Source organism: Coturnix japonica, chromosome Z, assembly GCF_001577835.2.
Source record: "Coturnix japonica isolate 7356 chromosome Z, Coturnix japonica 2.1, whole genome shotgun sequence".
NCBI classification, from domain to species: Eukaryota; Metazoa; Chordata; class Aves; order Galliformes; family Phasianidae; genus Coturnix; species Coturnix japonica.
Genome location: NC_029547.1, coordinates 8289085 through 8309759, shown reverse-complemented (window position 1 = coordinate 8309759; position 20675 = coordinate 8289085). Strand labels below are relative to the sequence as shown.

General features: G+C 56.8%; 4 protein-coding genes across 4 annotated transcripts; 2 read left to right on the top strand and 2 right to left on the bottom strand.

The window, feature by feature from the left end:
- Positions 1-220: 220 nt before the first annotated feature.
- Positions 221-3969, bottom strand: LOC107305764 (B-cell differentiation antigen CD72-like). Its single transcript, XM_015848291.2, has 7 exons — positions 3772-3969; positions 3600-3692; positions 3397-3495; positions 2224-2538; positions 1979-2127; positions 1809-1873; positions 221-1386 (listed from the first exon to the last, which is right to left on the bottom strand). Exons 1-7 carry the CDS (start codon positions 3854-3856, stop codon positions 1251-1253), a joined length of 942 nt encoding a protein of 313 aa, XP_015703777.1. The 5' UTR covers positions 3857-3969; the 3' UTR covers positions 221-1250.
- Positions 3970-6458: 2489 nt separating this feature from the next.
- On the top strand, positions 6459-8088 carry LOC107305763 (oxidized low-density lipoprotein receptor 1-like). The gene is made up of 6 exons (XM_032441315.1): positions 6459-6741; positions 7130-7207; positions 7303-7451; positions 7632-7735; positions 7859-7889; positions 7957-8088. The coding sequence occupies exons 1-6, from the start codon at positions 6651-6653 to the stop codon at positions 8086-8088; spliced, it is 585 nt and encodes a 194-aa protein (XP_032297206.1). The 5' UTR covers positions 6459-6650.
- On the top strand, positions 8086-11830 carry LOC107305760 (B-cell differentiation antigen CD72-like). Its single transcript, XM_015848287.2, has 7 exons — positions 8086-8513; positions 8591-8683; positions 8872-8961; positions 9318-9632; positions 9802-9950; positions 10602-10753; positions 11154-11830. The coding sequence occupies exons 1-7, from the start codon at positions 8429-8431 to the stop codon at positions 11290-11292; spliced, it is 1023 nt and encodes a 340-aa protein (XP_015703773.1). The 5' UTR covers positions 8086-8428; the 3' UTR covers positions 11293-11830.
- Positions 11831-12175: 345 nt separating this feature from the next.
- TESK1 (testis associated actin remodelling kinase 1) lies at positions 12176-20429 on the bottom strand. The gene is made up of 10 exons (XM_015848432.1): positions 20042-20429; positions 15738-15859; positions 15591-15639; positions 15286-15432; positions 15107-15189; positions 14729-14819; positions 14503-14586; positions 14251-14340; positions 13983-14133; positions 12176-13849 (listed from the first exon to the last, which is right to left on the bottom strand). Exons 1-10 carry the CDS (start codon positions 20288-20290, stop codon positions 12837-12839), a joined length of 2079 nt encoding a protein of 692 aa, XP_015703918.1. The 5' UTR covers positions 20291-20429; the 3' UTR covers positions 12176-12836.
- Positions 20430-20675: the final 246 nt, after the last annotated feature.

Sequence of the window (20675 nt, the reverse complement as noted above, 5' to 3'; positions counted from 1 at the left end):
AGAGCAGAGTCTCAACATCACACAGGCCTCAAGGAGATACACTGTACCCTGCTGGAGTTGATAGGTACCCTAACGAGGTAAAAGTGCTGATTAGAAACTTAGTCAACAGCCATGTTTTGTGTAAATAAGTTCCTGACCATATATGGGACCTGGCTTATGTAACACACGACTTTCTGCCTGAGTAACCCCTTCCTGTGGTACTTCACAATTGCCAAAGACATCCTTGCAAGAACCTCATATTAACACAGTGTAAGTGAAGTTGGCTTTCCAACCTGTCCTCTGGGTTGGCGAGTTTCATTCCAGGATCTTGATGGCATGCTCACAGTGCCCTGCCCTCTGCTCAGGGCTCTCAGCCACGCCACACTGAATCCTGCTCACGTCCTCTGCATGGCAGTCACATCTTACACATTTTGAAGATGGCTATGATGGCCCCATTGTTGTTCCTAAGCTGTCTGCCTTGGGAAGCCCCTTGGCTTTACAGATGCCCCATTGCTAACTGTTGATGTTGTCAGATTTTTTTCTCCCTGGAGTCAGGGCTCTCTCCCATGTTCCCAAGTCTTCCCCACCTACACCATGGTTTTCGGGATCCTCACTGCACCTCCATTTCCTCTTATGGCCTTGGAGCTCCTTCCTTTCCCCACACGATCTCAGGGCTCTCCACTGCACCCTCATTTCCTCTCAGGACTACCAGAATATTTCTCATGCTGATAGCACTGCTGCCCACACCTTCCCCAGGCAGAATCACAGAATCATAGAACCATTAAGGTTGGAAAAGACCACTAAATTGATCCAGCCCACTCCAAACCAGCTGCCCCCGACCACCTTCCTCACTGCCACATCTCTGTGGCTCTTGGACACCCCCAGAGATAGTGAATCCACCAGATCCATAGGGCAGCCTGTGCCAGAGCATCACCACTCTTTCAGAGAAGAAATTTTTTCTCATATCAAACCTGAATATTATCATGAATCCAGCATGATATCACAGTGAAAGACTTGCCATGTTACATGGGGACACGTGTGCGGACCTAGGGAGCAGGACAATGTTGGTACAAGTGTCTGTATGAATGTGGGAGAGGGGAACGATGTCTATTTTTCATAAGCCTTGCTTTAAAATACAGGCAGTCCTCCAGAACATTTTCTCAGCTCTTTGCCACATGTGGGAAACACTGCACACACAGCACTGGGATATTTCTGCAGGAAGGCCATCTGCTGTGCCCCAGCCCTGTGACGTGGAGATGCTGGCAGCAGAGTCAGTCCTTGGTCAGGAGAGGATTGAGGCTCTCGGACACGCTGCTCAGTGTTGGGGGCTGCTCACAGATCCATGGGTAAGGCTTCCAGCATGATGATCTCTGCATTTTCCCAGCTGCTAGCAGTGCACAATCTCCACTGTTCTCATACATAGGAGAAAGGACATGCATCAGAGAAGCTTGAACAGCATACACTACCTGTGCCCACCCTCAGGTTCCTGCACTGAGGACACACTGAAAGAAGAGTCTCCCTCCTGACAGTGGTTTTCACTGACCAAGTCTCTGCTGGTACCAAGTGGATGAGCTTATGGACAGCACTGAACTGTGCACTAGGACACGATGCTGAGTCTGAGCATCGCTACCTGGGGAGCATGGTCCTGTGCACCATGAGTAGGCTATGGCTATGGCTATGGCTGTCTGGAGCACCACTCTAAGTAGGATCTCATGAGTTGAAAAGGCATCTCAGGTTTATAGGAAATAGGGGAACCTGCTCTTCTAATGATTGGGCCAGGGACTGCTAGATTTAGATGCAAAACAGCTGTCAGCCTCATATAAACTAACCTCCTTGCATCATAATAGTCTCCTCCCTTGATCCAGTACATGGCACTGCTTGCTTGGAGAAACCTCTGTGAGGAAAGAACATGATGAGTGCCATCCCCATACATGGTGGCCAGGAGAACTGGGGCAGCATGGGGGGAACCCTGCTGGGGAGCTGCAGCCCCCTTACTTACTGGCAGCATCCACGACGCCCAGTCACCTTGGGACAGCAGATGAGACTGTTTCACCTGACAGTCCAAGCTGCTGCTTGACCAGCTCTTCTTCATAGCAGAGATGAAGAGGCACTTGCCACGATAGAGCAGCCAGCCCGAGGGGCAGCAGTCTGGAGACAGCAGCACAGCTCAGGTGCTGCCCACCTGCAGACATGGGCCCCACATCCCCCAGGAGCCACCCCCTTCCCACTGCACTGTGCTTATACCTGCATTCAGGCAGACACGCAGGCTGCTCGCTGCCTCCTTGCTGTCTCTGAGCTTCCCCTGCACATCCTGCAGCTCCTTCTGGGTCGCATTCAGGGCCCCTGAGACATGCACCAGCTCGGCCTCCCGACTGGCCAGCTCCTGCTGTCTGTTTCTGGCCTCCTGCCATGCTTGTTGCAGCTCTTCTTGCACCCATGCCAGCTCCTGCTGTGTCTGCTTCAGGTTCTGCTCCCACACTTGTTCCTCCTTTGCAAAGTGGTCGCGCTCAGTGGCCTGCTCCACGGTTATATTTTGCAGCTGGTGGGTCACCTGCCAGTCTGTGGGCAGGACAAGGTGAGCTGGGGTATGAGGATGGGGCAGCCTGAGAGGGGGACATGAGTCATGGCCAGGTGTGGGTCAGGCAAGGCAATGGCAGGTGAGCCAGTGCAGTGATAGGAGGCAATGGGAATTCAGTTGGACAATACTGGGAATCAATGGGATGTAATGGGAAAGTAGCAGGAGGCAGTGGGCAGTTAATGGGAAAGGACTGGGGTTCAGTGGGAATTGACAAGGGGAATGGAAGTTACTGGAATGCCATAGGATGTCAATGGAAATGCAATGGGAATCAATGAGAAAGAATAAAAGGCAAGGAGTAGTCAATGGATGCAGTGTAAGGGACTGGGAAGACAATTAGGAGGCAATGGCAGGTGATGGGAATTAATGGAGGAAAACAGCAAGGTAATGGGAGGCAAGTGGAAGGTAATGGCAACTAATGAAAGGCAATGGAAGTTGATGGGAAGTAAGTGGAAGTAAACAGGGAAGTAAAAGGAGGCAGAGGGAGGCTATGAAAATGAATGGAATTCGACAGAATATGAAGGGAAACAGTGGACAGATGATGGGAGATATTGGGAAGAAATGGGAACAATGATAATGCACGGGAAGCTGAGGCAGGCAGCACATGCAGTGCAGGCAATGCAGAAAGTGCAGGTGGCACAGACAGTGAAAGGAATGCATGCAGTGCAGGCAGTTCTGGAAGATGAAGGCAGCACACACAGAACAGACAGTACTGGAAGATGCAGGCAGTACATGCAGTACAGGCAGCACGGGGCAGCCAAGTGAGAAGCCACACAGCCCCCAGCCCTGAGCCTCTACCCCACCTCACCACTCCCCACCCCAGCCATGATGTCTGCACTCACAGCAGGTCCCCAGGGCCACCAAGGACACCAAGGACACCGACAGCAGCAGAACAGTTGCCAGCAGCCCCACAGGTACACAGCGCCGCCGGGACCAGTGCCCTGCAAGACACACCAGCAGCCATGAGTCACCCATGCTCCTGGGGGGCAGTGGGGCCCCCTGTCCCCATCCCTGTCCCCATCCCTGTCCCCCTCTGGGCACTTACCTGGGCTGCGTTGGGTCCCTTCCCCTGCTGTCCCCACAGGTGCCGGTCCCAGTACAACATTCTCATAGGGGCTGTCTGTATCATCCATGCTGGCTGTGGGAGGAAGGTTGGGCAGTGATGGGGTGATGATGTTGTCCATGCTGGGGAGGTGTGAGTTCCCCATTGGTCTCACCTGCCTCCAGCACCTGGCTGGTTGTGCCATGGCCCCCCGGCCCCTTGGTGAATCTCAGGTCAGCATAGAGCACGTTGTGAGCCATGGGGCTGCTGGTGGCTCTGTTCTGTGCTGTCCCTGCTGCAGATGCCTGTTTCTGGGTCGAAAGGAGAAGTGAGGTGCTGCTTGCAGAAGCAAATTTTGGTGGTGGAGGCAACGACGAGGCACTGCTGCTGTTATTTGCACTCTGTCATTGGCCCTGCAATGCCAGAGAGTCCCCTCCCACGCCCGAGAACTGTCACGGTCCTCTGGATTCACTGCCATTTCATGCCGAGCCATGGGGTGCAGCAGGGTGAGGGCAGTGACGTGCAGAAATCTGGTGGCTGACTATATCTGGGGCTGTATTGAGGCTGGAGGATTTCACAGACCTGAATCCAGCCTCATACTCCACCTCTGAGTACCAAAGTTAGAACCTTACATGATCTGCAAAAGTCATTAGGTGCCATAAATTGGGTGCAGCTCCTAGTGGGAATTCCTACAGAAGACCTTCACCCCCTCTTCAGATTACTGGAAAGAGATTTGGACTTACAATCACCGCCACACTGAACACCAGCAGCAATAACAGTGCTGAGTACTGCCATCTCAAAGATGACCCAGCCACTGTTACGGATTTGTTGAGTTTGGTTAAAATAGATTCTTGGTTGTATTTTATCTATAGTAGAAAGAATGAACCATTAGATCAGTGGGTTAATTCTTGTTTAGCTGCTTATAGAAATCACTCTGCTTGGTGTAATTAAGCCTGGGAGTGTGGATACAGAATGTGTTAAAAATAGGGTTAGTTTTTGCTTTTCTCAGTGTTTTAGTTTGCATTCCTTGCTTATTACTGTGCGTTCAGAAGTGGTACTAGATGATTTAATTCATGCTAGTAAAGAAGGGGGTGATGTGGGAATTGGAGAGGTCATCTCAGCCTCGTTGGATGCTGTCTGGCTGATAAAGAGGCTCTGGAGACAAGAGCTCTGAATAAATAAGCAGGGGTGTTTTGTACCTAGGCATAAGATAAACTCTGCTGATTATGAAGACTTGTTATGGAACTTGCTTGCTTTCTAGCCAATGAACTGTTAGTGGAAATGGTCTGAATACACGTGTTAGAGTATAAAAGGCTTCCTTAGAAGAATAAGTGGGGATACACAAGGTGATAGGGATACACAAGATGGTAGGGATACACAAGATGATGCAGATACGCATCACGGTCATCATCATCGCAGCAATTAATAAATCTTCCTGGCATGATAACCCTGTGTCGTGATGTTAACTCGCGACACCATTGGTAGATTTGCCTCATGCTGTTTTCTTTGTGTGTGAGCAATCCTTGCTCATTTCAGATGGTACTTTGAACGTGTGGCACCCCAAACACATAATCAGCATCTGTCCATATGATTAAGGCTCTTGTTAAGGCAGTTAAGGAGTTCTGTATTTGGATTCCCACTCAATTAGTAATTCAAACTCCAAAGAGTTATCTATTACTTCTTTTATCCTTCTACAGTCCCATACCCTCAAAGGGCACCGCTTTACCCTGACTAGGCAAGCTCTTGCTTCTAACTTAACTTCTATTTAGGGCCTCATTTTTGGCTATGCCAGGTATCCCATACACATACCTGATCTGCCGACAGATGGTCTTAATCTGTTCCTGCAGTGATCAGATGATGAAGGAGAGTCCTTCCGAGAAATCTCAGGGTGCACCAGGGTGTCCCCCCTCTCAGCTGGTCCTACAGCCAAACAGAGGCTGTCCCACCAGGGGCACCAAATTGATGTGTGGAAATCAAACTCCATAGCCTGAGAGATATAGAGCAGGTATGTTTATTTCAGCATTGCACACACAGGATGAAAGGGGGATCGCTCCTTCTAACTTGCACCCCATAGGGCAAAAGTTTGGTACAGATATAGGCAGAACTAATACATAATCAATGATTTTCCCAGAATTTGTATACATATTCATTATATTTCTGAGAACCCCTTAGCATACAGTCCCTCCCCATTGCACATGCATTGTGAGCAGTTGGGGTCTTCTGGTGGTCACAGGATGAAGGCTCATCGGCTTCCTCTTGAAGGCTTGTAGTCTTCCTTGCTGTAAACCTCTGACCATGTGGGAGGGGTAGCCTCCAAACCAGTTCTAAGTTTCTTTGTGGATATCTTATCACTTACTCACTAAATGTCCTTGGGGTGTAATCAAAACACTTATCTTTACGTCCTCCATCCCCCACATTGCCTTAATCGCAGCTTGTGCTGTCCCCATTCTTTGAGCAGCTTCTGCATATTTGCTTCTGTAAACTATCTTTACTCTTCACCATTAGTTTCTGTGAACCATCTTTCTCTTCTTCTCTTCACTCTGGGAACTTCACCAGGAAGTGACACTTTCCATTTCATGTCACACTTGGCTGTCAAAGAGGGAGGCTGGGGAAGGGGGTTGCTGCTCCCCTCCTCCATAGTCATGGGGCACACAGCCAGAGAAAGAGGGAAGGATGGAAGAGGGAGTCATGCCCCCTGCACCAGGTAAAGGCACACTGCTCCCCATCCTGCTTGCCAGCAGCACCTCCACCCTTCTCCCCTCTCCTGCAGACCCTCTTGCCCATTCCCACGCTGCAGACTGTCTGCTTTCGGGGTTGGGAGGCTGCACGCTGCAGCCTGCTGCATGGCACAGTGCATGTAGGCACCTGCTTTGCTGCCTTCCCTGTGCCACGTCTTCATTTCATGTCAACACTGTTATTCTTTGGGCACAGAGCCTGGGGGAGGCCAAAGGATGTGCAGCACACAGATATCAGGGTGTGGTGGGGGGGTTTCACACCATTGCCACTCAGCCCCAAGTGGCATTCTGTCTTTCAGCCCCTGTGCAGAAAGCACAGATGCCCTGGCACTGGGCAGCCCTCAGCCTGGGTGCCCTGTCCCTGCTGCTCCTGCTGGCACAGATCATCCTCGTCGGACTGGGCTTCCACTGTGAGTGTCCCCATGTCCCCCTCCCTAACCAGGGTCTTGGAGTTGTGGTTGGCACCATGGTTCTGTGTGTCATCCTGCCTGGAGCAGAGGGAGCTGCAGGTCTGTGGGCTTTGGAGCAAAATGTAGAAGATGAAGGTTAACCACCTTCACCTGGCTGGAGAAAGGCAGGAGGGTATAGGAAAATGTGGGCTTGGGGATGACACTGGGACATCCTGCTCTGTCAGCTGGTGTAATGTGAAGATGGGTCATGATGCTGAAACCAAAAGGCAGAAACACTTTCTCCAAATGCCAGCTGTGTAACGACTTTCCATCTGCAGCAGTGTTGACCGCCTTGAAAGGCTCATCAATAGAAACTGGAGATGCTACTGTGCTCTCTCCTCTTTTGCAGACTTAGTTCAACAGGGGAGCTGCTGTCATGGTCCCCAGTGCCTGGAGAACCTCAGCTCTGGGCTACAGGCTTTGCAAGGTAGGATAAAGGCAAGTGTGGGGTCCTATCTAGTGGCATGCTCTCTGTCTCCTGCCACTTCAGTGCCACTCTGCACGGGCTGTATTTGTGCACAGGAAGCTGCCAGTTCTGCCCAGCTGGCTGGCTGTGGCATGCAGGGCGCTGCTACTACTTCTCCTCAGCCAAAAGGAACTGGGAGCAGAGCAAGGAGGACTGCTGCTCCAGAGAGGCACAGCTGGTCATCATCCAAGCCAACAGCACACTGGTGAGTACCCCTACCCTGCCTGCTCCAACCTCACCATGGCCATTGGATAACAGTAGTGGTCTTCCAGCACAGTCTCTGCCCATGTGCCTAAAATCCATCTGGTATCTTGATGCTTTGCTGGAGCTAAGTAGCTGCAGCTGGGTGTCCCTGAGGAATTCATGCCTGTCTCCTCCTGTGCAGGCTTTCCTGACACGCGTGTCCCATAAGGACATCTTCCATGTGGGGCTGAAGTTGAGCTCTTTCAGGTCTGAATGGAAGTGGCTGGATGGCACCACGCTGAAGGGGTGAGTGCTGCAGAAGGTCAGAGAGGTGATGGGTGGAGCAGCCAGCCTGCAGAAAGGGATGCTCTCCCTGTCTTGCCCTCCTGCCTCCCACTCTTCCCATCTCACCCCACTACCTGCACACAGGCTCTTCCCAATCCAGCCTCATGACTTCCAGGTATTCCCCTGGAAGAGCAGCACTGGTGGCTCTCATCCCACCAGCAGATCTCTCCTTGTACTCCCAGACACCACTCCCCACTCTGCCAACAAGAAGTACAGGGTATGTGTCCCAGGTCCTGAAGGTGGTAGGAGTAGATCTGTATTCCCTGAGGTATGAAGGGAAAATGCTCACCATGAGCACCTCCAGTCCCCTGTGAAGCATTCACGACTCTCCTGTGCTCAGCTCTGCTTTGTTCCTCCCCAGCCTTTGGGTGCAGCCCTGCTCTGCTTGTGCTCTCACACCGGGCTGCCTGATACCATCATGTGTGCAGGGGACTGTGACAGCTCTTGGGGTGTGGGAGGGGACATGGTGATGCTGGACCAATGGCAGGATGCTGGTCGCCACGTCCGTGCCTCGCTGGTCCCATCTGCTGTGGCTCAGAGCCAAGTTCTTTTTCTGTAAGAGCTAGCCTCACTTCTCTTTTGAACCCCAAGCCAGGGTGCAAAGACCACTCCAGAGAGTTTGGTGGAAGATAGCAGGGCCCAGGACTTGTCTGCATGGCCCAGGGATTGCTCTACGCTGATCTGAGGTTTGCCAAAGGGCCAGGGGGCCGTGGAATGGCCAGCCAGGCACTGGAGGCAGGTGAGAGCCATGGGATCCTCACACCTCCCCACACAGCCAACATCATCACTCATTGCTGCCCAACCTTCCTCCTACAGCCCTTGGTATGGATGAGGCTGAGAGTCCCCATGAGAACACCACACCGGAGCTGCCTGTGGGGACAGCAGGGGAAGGGGCCTGGCGCAGTCCAGGTAAGTGCCTGGCTGGGGTGGGGATGTGGGAGATCACGGTGTGGGCAGCGCATGTTGTTTCAGGGCAGTCCCCTTTCCCTACCTAGAGAGAGGAAGCACCCACGCTGTGCCACCGTGTTGCCAGCACACTGTCTGGGGATGCCCAGGAGGTGACAGAGGGTGACGTGTGGCCACTTGGTGTCTTGCAGGGTGCTGGTCCTGCTGGCGTTGTGTCCCTGCGGGGCTGCTGGCTGTCAGTCTGCTGCTGCTGGTGGCCTCTCTGGTGCTGGGGGCCTGCTGTGAGTGGGGACAAGTGGCAATGGAATGTGGGGATGGAGAGGGGTGAGGTTGGGGTGGGTGCCACAGACTATGCCCATGGAATAGGTCTGTCTGTCCCAGCTGCCCCAAGCTGCAACTTGTCTCTCACACATCATGGGCATTTCCCTTGGCTGCCGTCACCCGTACTCCTCACTTGGTTTTCCTTTCCTGCTCTCTTATCCTAATCCTGTCCCAGCCTGCTCTGCTCCTACTCCAGCCCACTCTGCCAGGTCCATCCATTCCCACTCAGTGGGGTCGCCCACCCCATGTTCAGCCCCTTTCCTTCCACCCAGGCTGCCCCATCCCCATGTCCCTGCTCACCCTTCCCTTTCCCCAGACTGGCAGGTGACTCGACAGCTACAGGACACATCCCTGGAGCAGGCGGCCGAGCGTGGCCGCTTCTCACAGGAGGTGCAGGTGAGGGACCAGAGCCTGGAGAAGATGCGGCAGGAGCTGGCACGAGTGCGAGAGGAGCTGCAGCAAGCATGGCAGGAGGGCAACAACAGCCGTCGGGAGCTGGGCAGGTGGGAGGCAGAGCTGGAATATGTCTCAGGGACCCTGGCTGCAACTCAAAAGGAGCTGAACAGTGTGCAAGGAAGGTTGAATGCTAGCGAGAGCACTGTGACCCTGCTGCGTTCCTGCACGGCTATAGGTATGGCAATTGGGCAGCCCCAGCGTGCCTGCAGTACTGAGGTGTGGATGGGATGGTGGCTTTTTGGCCAGGGGTGGAGATGGGATGGCCGAAAGGCTGAAGCTCTGCAGGAGATGGGGTTCTGCAGATGCCAGTGAGTGCCTGAGATGAGCTGTGTCCTTGTCTCCAGACTGCTGCCCCTCAGGCTGGCTGCTCTACCGGGGCAAGTGCCTCTTCATCTCAACGGAAAAGAAGACGTGGGATGACAGCAGAGCAGAGTGCGAGGAGAAATACTCTCAGCTCCTGATCACCAAATCCTGGAGTCGCTGGACTGTGCCGGTAGGGAGCAAGAGCTGAGTGCTGGGGCACTGCAAAGCTGGGGGCACCCAACAGCATGGGGACAGCACAAGAAAGATCTGTAACTATTGGAGTGGGTCCAGAGGAGGGACACTAGGATGATCAGAGGGAGATGATCTCCTGTGAATGAGGGAACTGGGCCATTTAGCTTGGAGAAAAGAAGGCTCTGGGGAAACCTCATTGTGGCCTTCTATTATCTGAAAGGAGCTTATAAACAGGAGGGAGAATGACTGTTTACGAGGGTGGATAGTGACAGGACAAGGGGGATGGTTTTAAACTTAGGTGGGGGAGGTTAAGTTAGTGATTAGGAGGCAGTTTTCTACACAGAGGGTGGTGACTCACTGGAACAGGCTGCCCAAGGAGGCTGTGGATGCCCCATCCCTGCAGGCATTCAAAGCCAGGCTGGATGTGGCTCTGGGCAGCCTGGTCTGGTGGTTGGCGACCCTGCACATAGCAGGGAGTTGACACCTGATGATCTTTGAGGTCCTTTTCAGCCTAAGACCATTCTATGATTCTATGATACCTGGACTTTGGCGTGGGGCTAGGATTGCTCAGGTTCTGTGGGAAGATGAAGGCTCTGCAGCCCCCAAGCCACATGGAAGGTGTCAAAAGGCCCTTTTGTCCCTTCTCCAGAGCTTCCTGAAGAATGCAGACGTTGCGTACTGGATCGGGCTGCAGAAGAGCAAGTACCCCTGGTACGAATATGACTGGCTGGAGGAAGGGGATGCAGATGATGAAGGGTTGGCGGATGCCTGGATCTGGGTGGACGGCTCGCTCTATGAGAGGTACCCCTTGCCCACATCCCCCCTCCTCTGGTGAGGTTTGAAGAAACACTTCACATCCCTCCAGTAGCCAATGCATGAGTACTGGGCTGAGATTCTCAGAGCCCATGCAATGGGAAAGCCAAGCCTTGTGCCTAGGGGATGTGGAGGGAAGGGATGAAGGAACCCACACATTTTATTGGGGTCTAAACAAAATGGTTGACCCCTGTCCCTATCCGGGCTCCTCCCCATCACGTGTGCCACCAGCCCTGCTCGCCTCTGCTTCCTCTTGTGGTGTCTGAAACCAGTGAGGAGGAACGGCCCCGTCTGCTCAGCCCCTACCTGCCCCTCCACCCCGAACACACAGGGAGCACCTCTGGGGTGAGATGCATGCGGAAGCCCAATGTGGTGTGTCTCCATCCAGACCCTGGCAGCCGAAGTCCAACGGGTCATGTGCCGTCATCAGCCGTGGGAACATCAAAGCGGCACCATGTGAGGGGCCAGAAGACCTGCAGCTCTGGATCTGTGAGAAGGCAGCAGGGCCCAGCTCCCCGTTCATGTGATGAGAGCAGTGACACGGCCAGCTCGCCCCACGGTGCACAAGGAAGGCAGCAAAGGGGAAAGATGGGGAAAACCCCATCCCAGCCCCACTGAGCACATCCTTCCCTTTCAGCGCCCGCATCCTCTCTGCTTCAGCTTTCACGCAGCACAGGAGCCCAAGGACGGAGCTACTGCCGGCATTGACATTTGGGTGTTACTGCTGATTAGAGAGTAGAGCAGTGACCTTTAGGACGGCACCACGTGGCTCCCAAAGCAACAGCAGCATCCAGCACCAGACACTTAGTAAGACAAGACATGGGGAATTTAAATAGCTGCCACGCATGTGCAGAATGGCCCCGACTTATGTTCAGCCTGGCAAGAGCAGAGGAAGTTGTGTTCTATTATGGGGTTGCGCGTGCCATATTTAGTTGATTAACTGATATGTAAATCTTTTGCTTGAAGAGCACAGGGCTGTTAAAGGCATTTTAGAGGTGTATGTGTTGCTCTGCGTTGTCTGCTGGCTGACTCCATACTGTAGCAAATAAAGAGACACGGCTTGTCTGCTGCTTGTTTTCTTCTTTACTGCTAAGACAAAGACTCCACAGTGCAAATCCAACTATCATAGCATCAGAATCATTAAGGATGGAAAAGACCACTAAGATCATCCCACACAAATGTCAGCCCATCCCCACTACACCCACCAACCGTGTCAAAAAACTGAACCATACCATAAACTGGAATTCCCCAAACCCACAAACTGGAATTTCACCTCTTGACTCAGCTGAGTTGGCCACTTCAGTGCCACTGAGCCAAAGCTGGGTCGCAGTCAGAACAAGTCCCTGTCACCCCAAGACGGGTGCTCCCCACCCCACTGTGTACACCAAGAGACACAAGCATCAGCCCGACTTGTTGGGACATTCAGTTTTTATTGAACACCTTAAATAAGCTGGGTATATATTACTAGCCATTATCATTATTAATAATAGTAATAAAAAAAAAAACACAACAGTTCTGCATTCACCAGTGCGTTGTGCGGGAGGGAGGAAAGCCGGCTCCCACTCCTGTCCCTCCCTTATCCCCTGGCCACTCAAGAGATGCTGGGGGCTGCACAGTGCCCTCAGCTTGGGGTGAGTAATGTGGATGAGTCCCTGGTACTGGGCAGGTCAGCACACATGTACTGGGGGCTCAGTACCCAGAGACTCCCAGTGCCGGCCCCTTCCCCAGTCCCCTGCATACCATGGTGTTTCATGGTATAAGGGACCAGGTGTGCATCCTACACTTGCGGGGTGGCAGCTGGAACCCCCATTGCTCACATACACACACGACTGCATCACACCCCCTGCCCAGTCCTGCTTGCCCTCATCTGAGGGGCTGTAAGAGCCCACTGAGGGCGAGCCCATGGGGACAGGGGAGTCCCACAGGATTCATACTTGTGGGGACCCGGCCCTGCCACCTGGGGCAGCAGTGTTATTGCACTTCAGCCCTCCAAGCAGAAAGGGCTTCCATGTGCTGAGTAAATTGTGATGGAGCAGGGGGGCACCCCAGGCTCCCAGCGGGGTTCCCAGAACTAGGACTGCGCCTCAGGCAGCTTCAGGCTGGGCTCCGCTGACTCCTCGGCTTTCTGGAGGCAGTCATGGCAGAGGAGTCTCTTGGCCTCACAGTTGAGGTTCTGGTAGCGGGGTGGACTGGGTGCTGGCTGGTGACAAAGAGAGGTGAGGCTAAAGGGTCCGAAGCAGCAGCTGGGGCAGGGCAGCACCTCGTTCTGCTCCAGCACCATGCCAGAACCATGACCGGGCAGCATGGCTGCGTGCTCCGTCTGTTCCAGCACCACTGCCGCGCAGGGGATGCTGAGCTTGGAGAAGCTATGCTCCAACCCACTGCCCCAGGACAGCGGCTTGCTGACTGCTGTGGGGTGGTGATTGTTGAAAAGCTGCTCGCGGAGCGGCTCTGGCTGCCACAGATTGACTCCCGAGGCCAGTGTGCTGATGAAGGTGCCACTAGTGGATGTTGGAGCGCGGAGCTGCGGCAGCGGCAGCTCAGGGTGGTGGGGAGCGCAGTCTCTCCGCTCCTCCACCCTGGGTCTGGATGGGATTCTCGGCTCTCTGCTGTCCAATTGGCTCTGCTTCGGGGCAGGGGGCCGGGAGGGGGACCTCATGCCCAGCGCCAGGCCCCCCCGGTGGGGCAGCTCGGGGGAGGCAGGCAGCGAGTGGCACTTGCGGGGTGAGGTGGTAGGTGCTGAGAAGTCACACTGCACCTCCACGGCTGGCTCAGGGGTGATGGGACTGGCAAGCTGCAGAGGGGCTGGAGGGGGCAAGTCAAACGTGAGCGAGATGACCGACTTGCTGGGGGCGTCGAAGAGCTTGATCTTGCCCCCCTTCAAGTCCTCGCGCTGGGAGAAGGGGTTGACGCGTGCTGGCGTCTCCTTGGTCCTGGCCTCACTGCAGTGCTCCGAGATGGGTGATTTGGGGGGGAAGACGTCAGAGTGACTGCGGGACAGCTGCTGGTCCGGCTGCAGGTGCTGCGTCCCCAGCTCACGCAGCGGGGACTGCTCAGCGCGGCCAGCCGCCCTCATGGCCACTCCTGGGTGGGGGCACAGGAGGGAGTCACCAGTGGGTTGTGGGGACGATGAGGGCAGAGGGCAATGGGGCTCTGTCCCACAGATCCTCTCCCCCCAAAATGAAAGGCAACCCACACTCCTGGGACACCCACGTACCACTGAATGCAGACACTGTGCTGAGTGCAGGCATGCTGTCCCCGGTGCAGAAGAGGGTGGTCCCAGCATCCTCAGTGCCCAGCTGGTGCTGCAGGATGCCCTCCAGGCACTGCGTGATTTCCAGGAAGGAGGGGCGAGAAGCGGGCTCCATCTATGGGAGGGAGGAGACCGTGGTAAGGCTGGTGACCCCCCAGCCCTCTTGGGGCAGCTCCCACCCCAGGCAGAGAATGGGAAGCAGGGATGAGGGCATCGCGCCACAGGGGCTCACGCTGCAGCAGTGGAACGCCAGCTGGAGGAAGGCCACCGGGCAGTCGTTTCCCACCATGGTACGGAAAGTGGTGATGTCCAGGCCAAAATCCTGCTCAGTGGAGACAAGGAACAGTGAGTCTGGGTGCCAGCACTGAGCTGGGTGTAGCAAGAGGGGATCCTGGAGCCACCCTCCATGGGGACATGTTTGGTGACACATCCCCAGCCCTGGTCCTGCCATGCCCTGCCCTTGCTCCCCATCCCAGTGAGTTACCTCGGTGCGGGGCAGGTAGTCAGGGTCAGCAGAGACACGAGCAATGGTCTCACACAGGATGATGCCATAGGCGAACACATCAGCCTGCAGAGAGCAGGGAGTTACAGGGGGATGCAGCCTGAGGTTATGCAGCCCCCTGTTGCCAGCCCTCCTCTCAGGACCACCCCCCCCAAGGATGACCATCCCCTTCCCCTTTGCAAGCCCAGACAGTCCTGTGCAGTGTCACCTTCTCATTGTAGATCTCCCCACGCAGAACCTCGGGTGCCATCCAGTAGGGAGAGCCCACCACGGCCAGCGGCTCCTTCTCGCTGCCCTCGCTGGAGACACAGTGTCATGTCAGAGTCCCACTTCCCCAGAGCCCCCTCTTCCTGTGCCAACCCTCCTCCATGCACCCCATGTCCCATCTCACCCACCACTAGGTCACCAACACCATTCCCTTCTCTATCTCCTCCTGGACACCCCTGAACTCTTCCATCCCCCATCCTTTCCTCCACCAGTGATCATATCACCATCCCCAGACCCACAAAAACATCCATCACTCCCCAGTTCCTGTCCCAGGCAAGCTGGATCCACTTGCTTGGAGGATGGGGATGGACAGACAGACCTGTAGGTGGGGATCTTCTCTGCCAAGCCGAAGTCACCCACTACAGCCGTGTAGCCATTACCCTCACAGCGCACCAGGCAGTTCTGGGGGCACAGCAGAACCCCCTGTCAGCCCCCACATCAACACCAACACTCCTGGGATGCATGTAAGGAACCTCATGGCATCAGGGTGCCCTGTACCTTGGAGGTGAGGTCTCGGTGGAAGATGCCCTTGGAGTGCAGGTAGTGCAGGCCACGGGCGATGTCAAGTGCCAGCTGGACACGCGTGGACCAGGACAGGGGCACAGGGCTGTCCAGCAGCTGCTCCAGGTTCCCACCATTGATGTACTGGTGGGAAGAGCCATTGTCTTGCTGCCCACTGCTCTATCCCACCAAACTGGTGGGTCCCCATATCTCTTCCCATTGCTCCCCCAAACCACACACCAAGTGCCCTCATAGTCACCAACACCCTCTCCCTGGCCCCACGAAGACCATCCCACTCTCACCTCTGTCAGAGCGTGCAGCTGCCCCTGGTGCACGCACACCCCCATGAACCTGTGAGAAGAGAGGAGCAGAATGTGACCTGGGTGGATTCAGCCCCAGGAGCTCACCCAGCCCCACAGCAGTCCCAAGTCCCAGGGAATAGGACGAACCTGAGGATGTTAGGGTGTGAGAGGCGGTTCATCAGCTGCACCTCCCGCAGCATGTTGCCCCGGTTGCTGGTCAGCTTGTTCATCTTCAGCACCATGATCTGCCCGGATTGGCGGTGCCGCACCTGCAGTGGGTGCAGGGGGAGCTCAGCCCTGGGGGTCCCCATACACCCCATGTATGGGGCACCCCAGTGTTATTGGGGGGCTCTCTGAGCACAGCAGCATCCCAAGGACCCCCATGCCCATGATACACATGATCCTTGAAGCACCCCATGAGCTGTGCTCCCAACCCCCACATGCCCAGACTCCCAGAGTCACAGTGGCAGCCCAAGAGTGCAAGAATGGATTGCAGCATGGGCTATGAGGCCAGACCCCATAGCAAGGGGTTGAGGACAGACGGGACATACGCTTCCCCAGGCAGCCCTGGGGGCACGGTACTTGGATGATGCTGTATATTTAGCCAGCCTGAGGCTGTCACATGAGCTGTGGGCTGGCCCCCCGCCAGGAACAGCAATCAGGAAGGTGGCCAAACATGGACACCCCTGGCCCACTGTGGTCCCCAGCATGTGTGAGGTGAAGGGAAAAGCATAGGGTCCTCTGTCCTGGTGCCAAGGGGATGGCATAAGGGGTCCCTTAAGCTGGCACAGGGGGCAGGATCCACAGCAGCTGCCTTGGGGGGGGGGCACTAACTCAGCCCCAGCTGCACCCCAGCACACATGGAGGCACGGGCATTCCTCGGCGCTTCCGTCAGCTCACTGCTCTTCTCCTTTTTAGTCGATGCTGCTTGAAGCTGCTATGCTGGGCCCTCCCCACATGCCCCCCCCTCCAACCCAGGGCAAACCACATGTGGCCCCCGCACATCAGCTGAGGCTCCGTGCATGCAAGCAGCACCTCCCACTGAAGGGCCTGGAGGGAAATTAGGAATTAATAAGGACCCCTCTCTATTAATCGCTGCCTGGGTGCGCTGAGGCCAAACCAGCCGTGGGCAGGGTTGGGAGCAAGTGGCAGCACAGCCTGGCTCATGGAGGGGCTCTGAATAATTCAGCAGCAGCTGCCACCCCACTCTGGTTACATCGCATCACCTCTCTGCCAGCCCCAAAACCCCCACTGAGACTGGGTCTGGTGCCTGTGCCCAGAGGGAGCCTGTCCCCATGCAGCCCCACAAATGATGAGTGCCGAGCCAGCAGCGCTGCCCTCCCACACATCACTGGGCTGGTGGGACCGGATGGGTTGGTCCTGGCATGGCACCGACTGCTCCCAGGCGCCGGCAGCTGGCTCAGCACCATGGGTGCTGTGCAAATGCCTGGTAGCACGTGCCATAGCACGGCTGCCCACCATGGGAATGATCAGATCCAAGCCAGCATAACAGAGCAATCCTCTGGTGGGTGCTGGACAGGATCATGTAGCCAGGACATGCCCGTGGCCCAGTTCTTTGCTCATTAACCTCTTGCCATGGTGATAGTCTGTGTGCACTGTATGGGATTAATACCATAATCCTGGAGGATCCGGGGGAGGGGGAAGATCTAGAGGAAAACCCTGCAGTGAAATTTCTCACTGGGACCCCAGCGGGTCCCCAGGCAGCGCAGTCATGTCCCAGTGTCCCAACCCCACTCTGGCCAGGCTCTGGCACCATCCCAGAAGGCTGAATGACCCCCGGAAGCACTGCTGACCTTCCAGCATAGCAAGCTACAACCCCATGTGACTTGCACGTTTGTTCTGAGGGGGTTTCCATCCTCCCCCTGACATCAGCAGGGGAAGGCAGCATGCAGCAGAGCCTCCCCAGGCAGCACAGGTCCCCCCTCTCTTCTCCACGTGCTGGCCCTATGCCCAGGAATCCCAGCACATTCCCTAGAGCTGAGCTCAGCCCAGTGCTGGGGGAGGCAGCAGCCTGCCAGCCCCCAGGCAGCAAACAGTCCTCACTGCCTGCCCAAGGCCCCCAGCACCCCACAGAGCTCCCTGTGCCTCATTCCACCTGTGGCACCACATCTCTATGGCCCCATCCCATCTGTTGTCATGAGGGCTGGGGGAAGGGAGGGACTGGCTGCAGCCCCAGCCTGGGCACAAGGGATCTGGGCTCTTTTAACAGCGGAAATTAGAGTCTTATTTAAAGAACATGCTAATCAGAGCGAGCAGACGGCCCTGCAGCCTGCGCTCCTGGCAAGACACGGGGCAGCACCAGCACCTGGGGGTCCCACACCTTGAGCAAAGGCTGGGTGCCCTTCTCATCCCCTAGTCCCAGTGCCCCCATGAGGATGGGCAGAGGGGTGCAGGTCAAGGAGCAACCCTGACACAGGCAACCCTGACAGCTCCATCTGAGCTTGCAGGGATCCCAGCAGTGCAACAGGTCTCACACTGGGCTGGACTGGAAAAGCTGCTCCCCATGCAGAGAAGGCAGATCCTACAAGAAAGGTTTCCTCTGGGGAGCGTGGGAGCAGGAAGCCCAGCCAGGCTGCTCACAATGAGAACCTGAGCATCAGCAGTGCTCACCTGACTGGGTTTGTTTCCCTATCGGTGCTACCCATGTCACTGGTGGAACGAGATGAGGTCTGCCACAGAAGGACACCAGATAAGAGCTGTGTCATTCATGCGCAGCACCAGTCATTTGTGAATAAATAGGAAACCTCAAAGGTCGGCAGGGAAACCATGTGAGATGGGCAGGGGGCACCTGAGCAAGGGCTGCCCCCCATGGGGCTGTGCACAATGCAGAGCTGCATCCTGGAGACAGCAACTCTGGAGGATGCGCATGTTTGGGCACAGCCCCAGGGGAAGGCAGGGTGCTGCAGGGAGGGAAGTGGGAAGAGATGCAACAGTGGGTTAAGGGCTGGAGAAAATGTCTGGCACGAACACAGCCAGCTCAATCTGCTCTGTCTATCAGTGAGATGGAGAGGCGGCTCGCTGCAATGCCTGCGTGCCCGAGGAAGCAGGTGGGCCTCTGGAATCACACCGAGAACCAGCTGCTGCCGGGAGCAGCGAGGGCCAGCTCCGTGGGGGCACGGCTGGGAGCACCCCGGGAACAACCACTATGGCTCAGCCAGGGGTGGGCAGGGGAACGCCATCAGATGGCTGTGCTGTGCCAGCACCCCAGAGCCAAGCCACCTGGTTAAGGACACTGAGGTGCAGGCCCCTCCTCATTCCCCACGCCCACCAGGGATGGAATGAAGCAGGGCCAAGAAGGCGGCTGCAAATGCCCACAGCAGTAAAAAGCACTGTGGGGTGGAGAAAGGTGGGTGGAACATGGCCCTGTGCTGCATCCTCCTTGTGAGATCAGGGCACTGTCACCCCGTTAAGCCCCACTATAATCAGCGCTTGCCCTCAACCCTCTGTACCTGCAGAGAGCCCATCCAGACACCTCCTGTTCTGGCTGCTGTGGTTCCCACCCCTGCACCCTCTGCTCCTCCAAATTCCTTGCAGACACGGCACTGTGAGTATGGTGTGGGAGCAGACAGCGAGCATGGAGAAACCATGGCCTGGCAGAGATCCGGGAGCATCTATTATTAAAGATCCTGGCTTTATTAAATGCCTCCCTCTGCTCCCAGGTGCTGCTGCGCGCTCACAGCCAAGGATCAATAGGAGGAGTCCAGCCAGCAGCGAGGCCACGGCCCCACAGGAGTGCAAGGGATGGCTATGGGAGGGTCCTCTCTGCACGGCCACCACGGCCACACTGCAGGGCAGCACTCGGGGGGGCTGCAGAAGAGCTGGGGGGATCCCGATTCAGCAAAGCTGTTGTCAGAAAGGGCAGAAGCCACAGGAAGCGTAAGGCGATACAAGGCACGCTGAGCACAATAACGTGTGCACACACCTCTCCCCGGAGTGAACACAACAGGCAGGCAGCCCTTCGATGGGCTGGGAGCACCATCATCTCCACCAGGATCTCCAATCCCCCACCAGCACCACAGCACCCCACACCTGGGCGCGGCCACGCGTGACCGTCCCCACTCCATCAACCCGCGCCTGTGCCGACACAAAGGCGCCCCGCGACACAGTTCGCTTCAGCCGGACCCCGCACACCGCCCCGCCTCGCTCGGGCTGCACGGGGGGGGGGCGGCCGCACCTTCCGCCTCCGAACCGGCTCCGGGATCCCCCCCCACCCCGGGTCTTTCCGACCCGCCGGTGGCAGCGCTCCGGAGCTCCGCGCCCGGCCTGGATGTAAATATCGCTCCCCTCCCCCGGGGAACAACAGCAGCGCTGCCGCCGGGCAGCTCCTCGCCCTCGGGGGTCCCAGGCCTCCCCCCACCCCGTTCCGGTACCGCGACGCGCAGTCCCCCCCGCCCCCCGTGTAAGGGATGATGCTCGTGCGCCGCGCACACCTTGAACACCTCGGAGAAGAAGCCGGTGCCGATCTTCTCGCAGTAGAAATCGTCGATGCGCGCCAGGGTGGAGACGGCGCTGCGCAGCGCGCGGTACGAGGAGGGCCGCATCCTCCCGCATCCCGGCCACGGCCCCGCCGCCTCCCCCGCCTCGTTCTCGTCGGGCCGCTCCGCTCGCAGCGCCGAGCCGGGCCTCCGCGGCAGCTTCTCCCGCTCCATGTCGGCCCCGCCGAGCGACCCCCGCGCCATTCACATCCCCGCGGGGTCACGGCCGGGCCGTCCCGCCGCAGCCGGCCCGGCCCGGCCCCGCGACGAGCAGCAGCGGTGCGGGGGGGGCGAACGCAGCGCTCATGGCCCTGCAGCACCGACCCCAGCCCGGCCCGGCGCTGCGCCTCCGCCGCCCCGAGCGCTGGTACTGGCGGGGCGGAGCCGAGGCGGGGACAGCCCTTAACTCCTTGTCGACCACCGCCGCCGCTGGGCACAGAGACCCCACCCGCGGTGTGGGGGTTTCGATGTGTGGGGTCCGGTGTGGACGTCTGTCCAGCCCCTCGCCACGTGGGATCACGGGCGCTGAGCCCCCTACGAGCAGCGCAGCCGGGGATGGGCCCCGCCGAGGCTTCTGGTTCTGATCGCG

What these genes read in the sequence shown, in the direction of transcription:
- LOC107305764 (XM_015848291.2), bottom strand. Translation starts at nt 3,856, where the DNA reads ATGGCTCACAACGTGCTCTATGCTGACCTGAGATTCACCAAGGGGCCG. An exon ending in AGGGACCCAACGCAGCCCAG is followed by an intron (nt 3,496 to 3,599) that starts GTAAGTGCCCAG and finishes TGTGTCTTGCAG; the next exon opens with GGCACTGGTCCCGGCGGCGC. An exon ending in GGGCGTCGTGGATGCTGCCA is followed by an intron (nt 1,874 to 1,978) that starts GTAAGTAAGGGG and finishes CTTTCCTCACAG; the next exon opens with AGGTTTCTCCAAGCAAGCAG.
- LOC107305763 (XM_032441315.1), top strand. Translation starts at nt 6,651, where the DNA reads ATGCCCTGGCACTGGGCAGCCCTCAGCCTGGGTGCCCTGTCCCTGCTG. An exon ending in TGGGCTACAGGCTTTGCAAG is followed by an intron (nt 7,208 to 7,302) that starts GTAGGATAAAGG and finishes ATTTGTGCACAG; the next exon opens with GAAGCTGCCAGTTCTGCCCA. An exon ending in TCCAAGCCAACAGCACACTG is followed by an intron (nt 7,452 to 7,631) that starts GTGAGTACCCCT and finishes CCTCCTGTGCAG; the next exon opens with GCTTTCCTGACACGCGTGTC.
- LOC107305760 (XM_015848287.2), top strand. Translation starts at nt 8,429, where the DNA reads ATGGCCCAGGGATTGCTCTACGCTGATCTGAGGTTTGCCAAAGGGCCA. An exon ending in CAGCCAGGCACTGGAGGCAG is followed by an intron (nt 8,514 to 8,590) that starts GTGAGAGCCATG and finishes TTCCTCCTACAG; the next exon opens with CCCTTGGTATGGATGAGGCT. An exon ending in TCTGGTGCTGGGGGCCTGCT is followed by an intron (nt 8,962 to 9,317) that starts GTGAGTGGGGAC and finishes CCCTTTCCCCAG; the next exon opens with ACTGGCAGGTGACTCGACAG.
- TESK1 (XM_015848432.1), bottom strand. Translation starts at nt 20,290, where the DNA reads ATGGCGCGGGGGTCGCTCGGCGGGGCCGACATGGAGCGGGAGAAGCTG. An exon ending in GGGAGATCTACAATGAGAAG is followed by an intron (nt 14,587 to 14,728) that starts GTGACACTGCAC and finishes TGCTCTCTGCAG; the next exon opens with GCTGATGTGTTCGCCTATGG. An exon ending in CACAGTGTCTGCATTCAGTG is followed by an intron (nt 13,850 to 13,982) that starts GTACGTGGGTGT and finishes GCCCCCACCCAG; the next exon opens with GAGTGGCCATGAGGGCGGCT.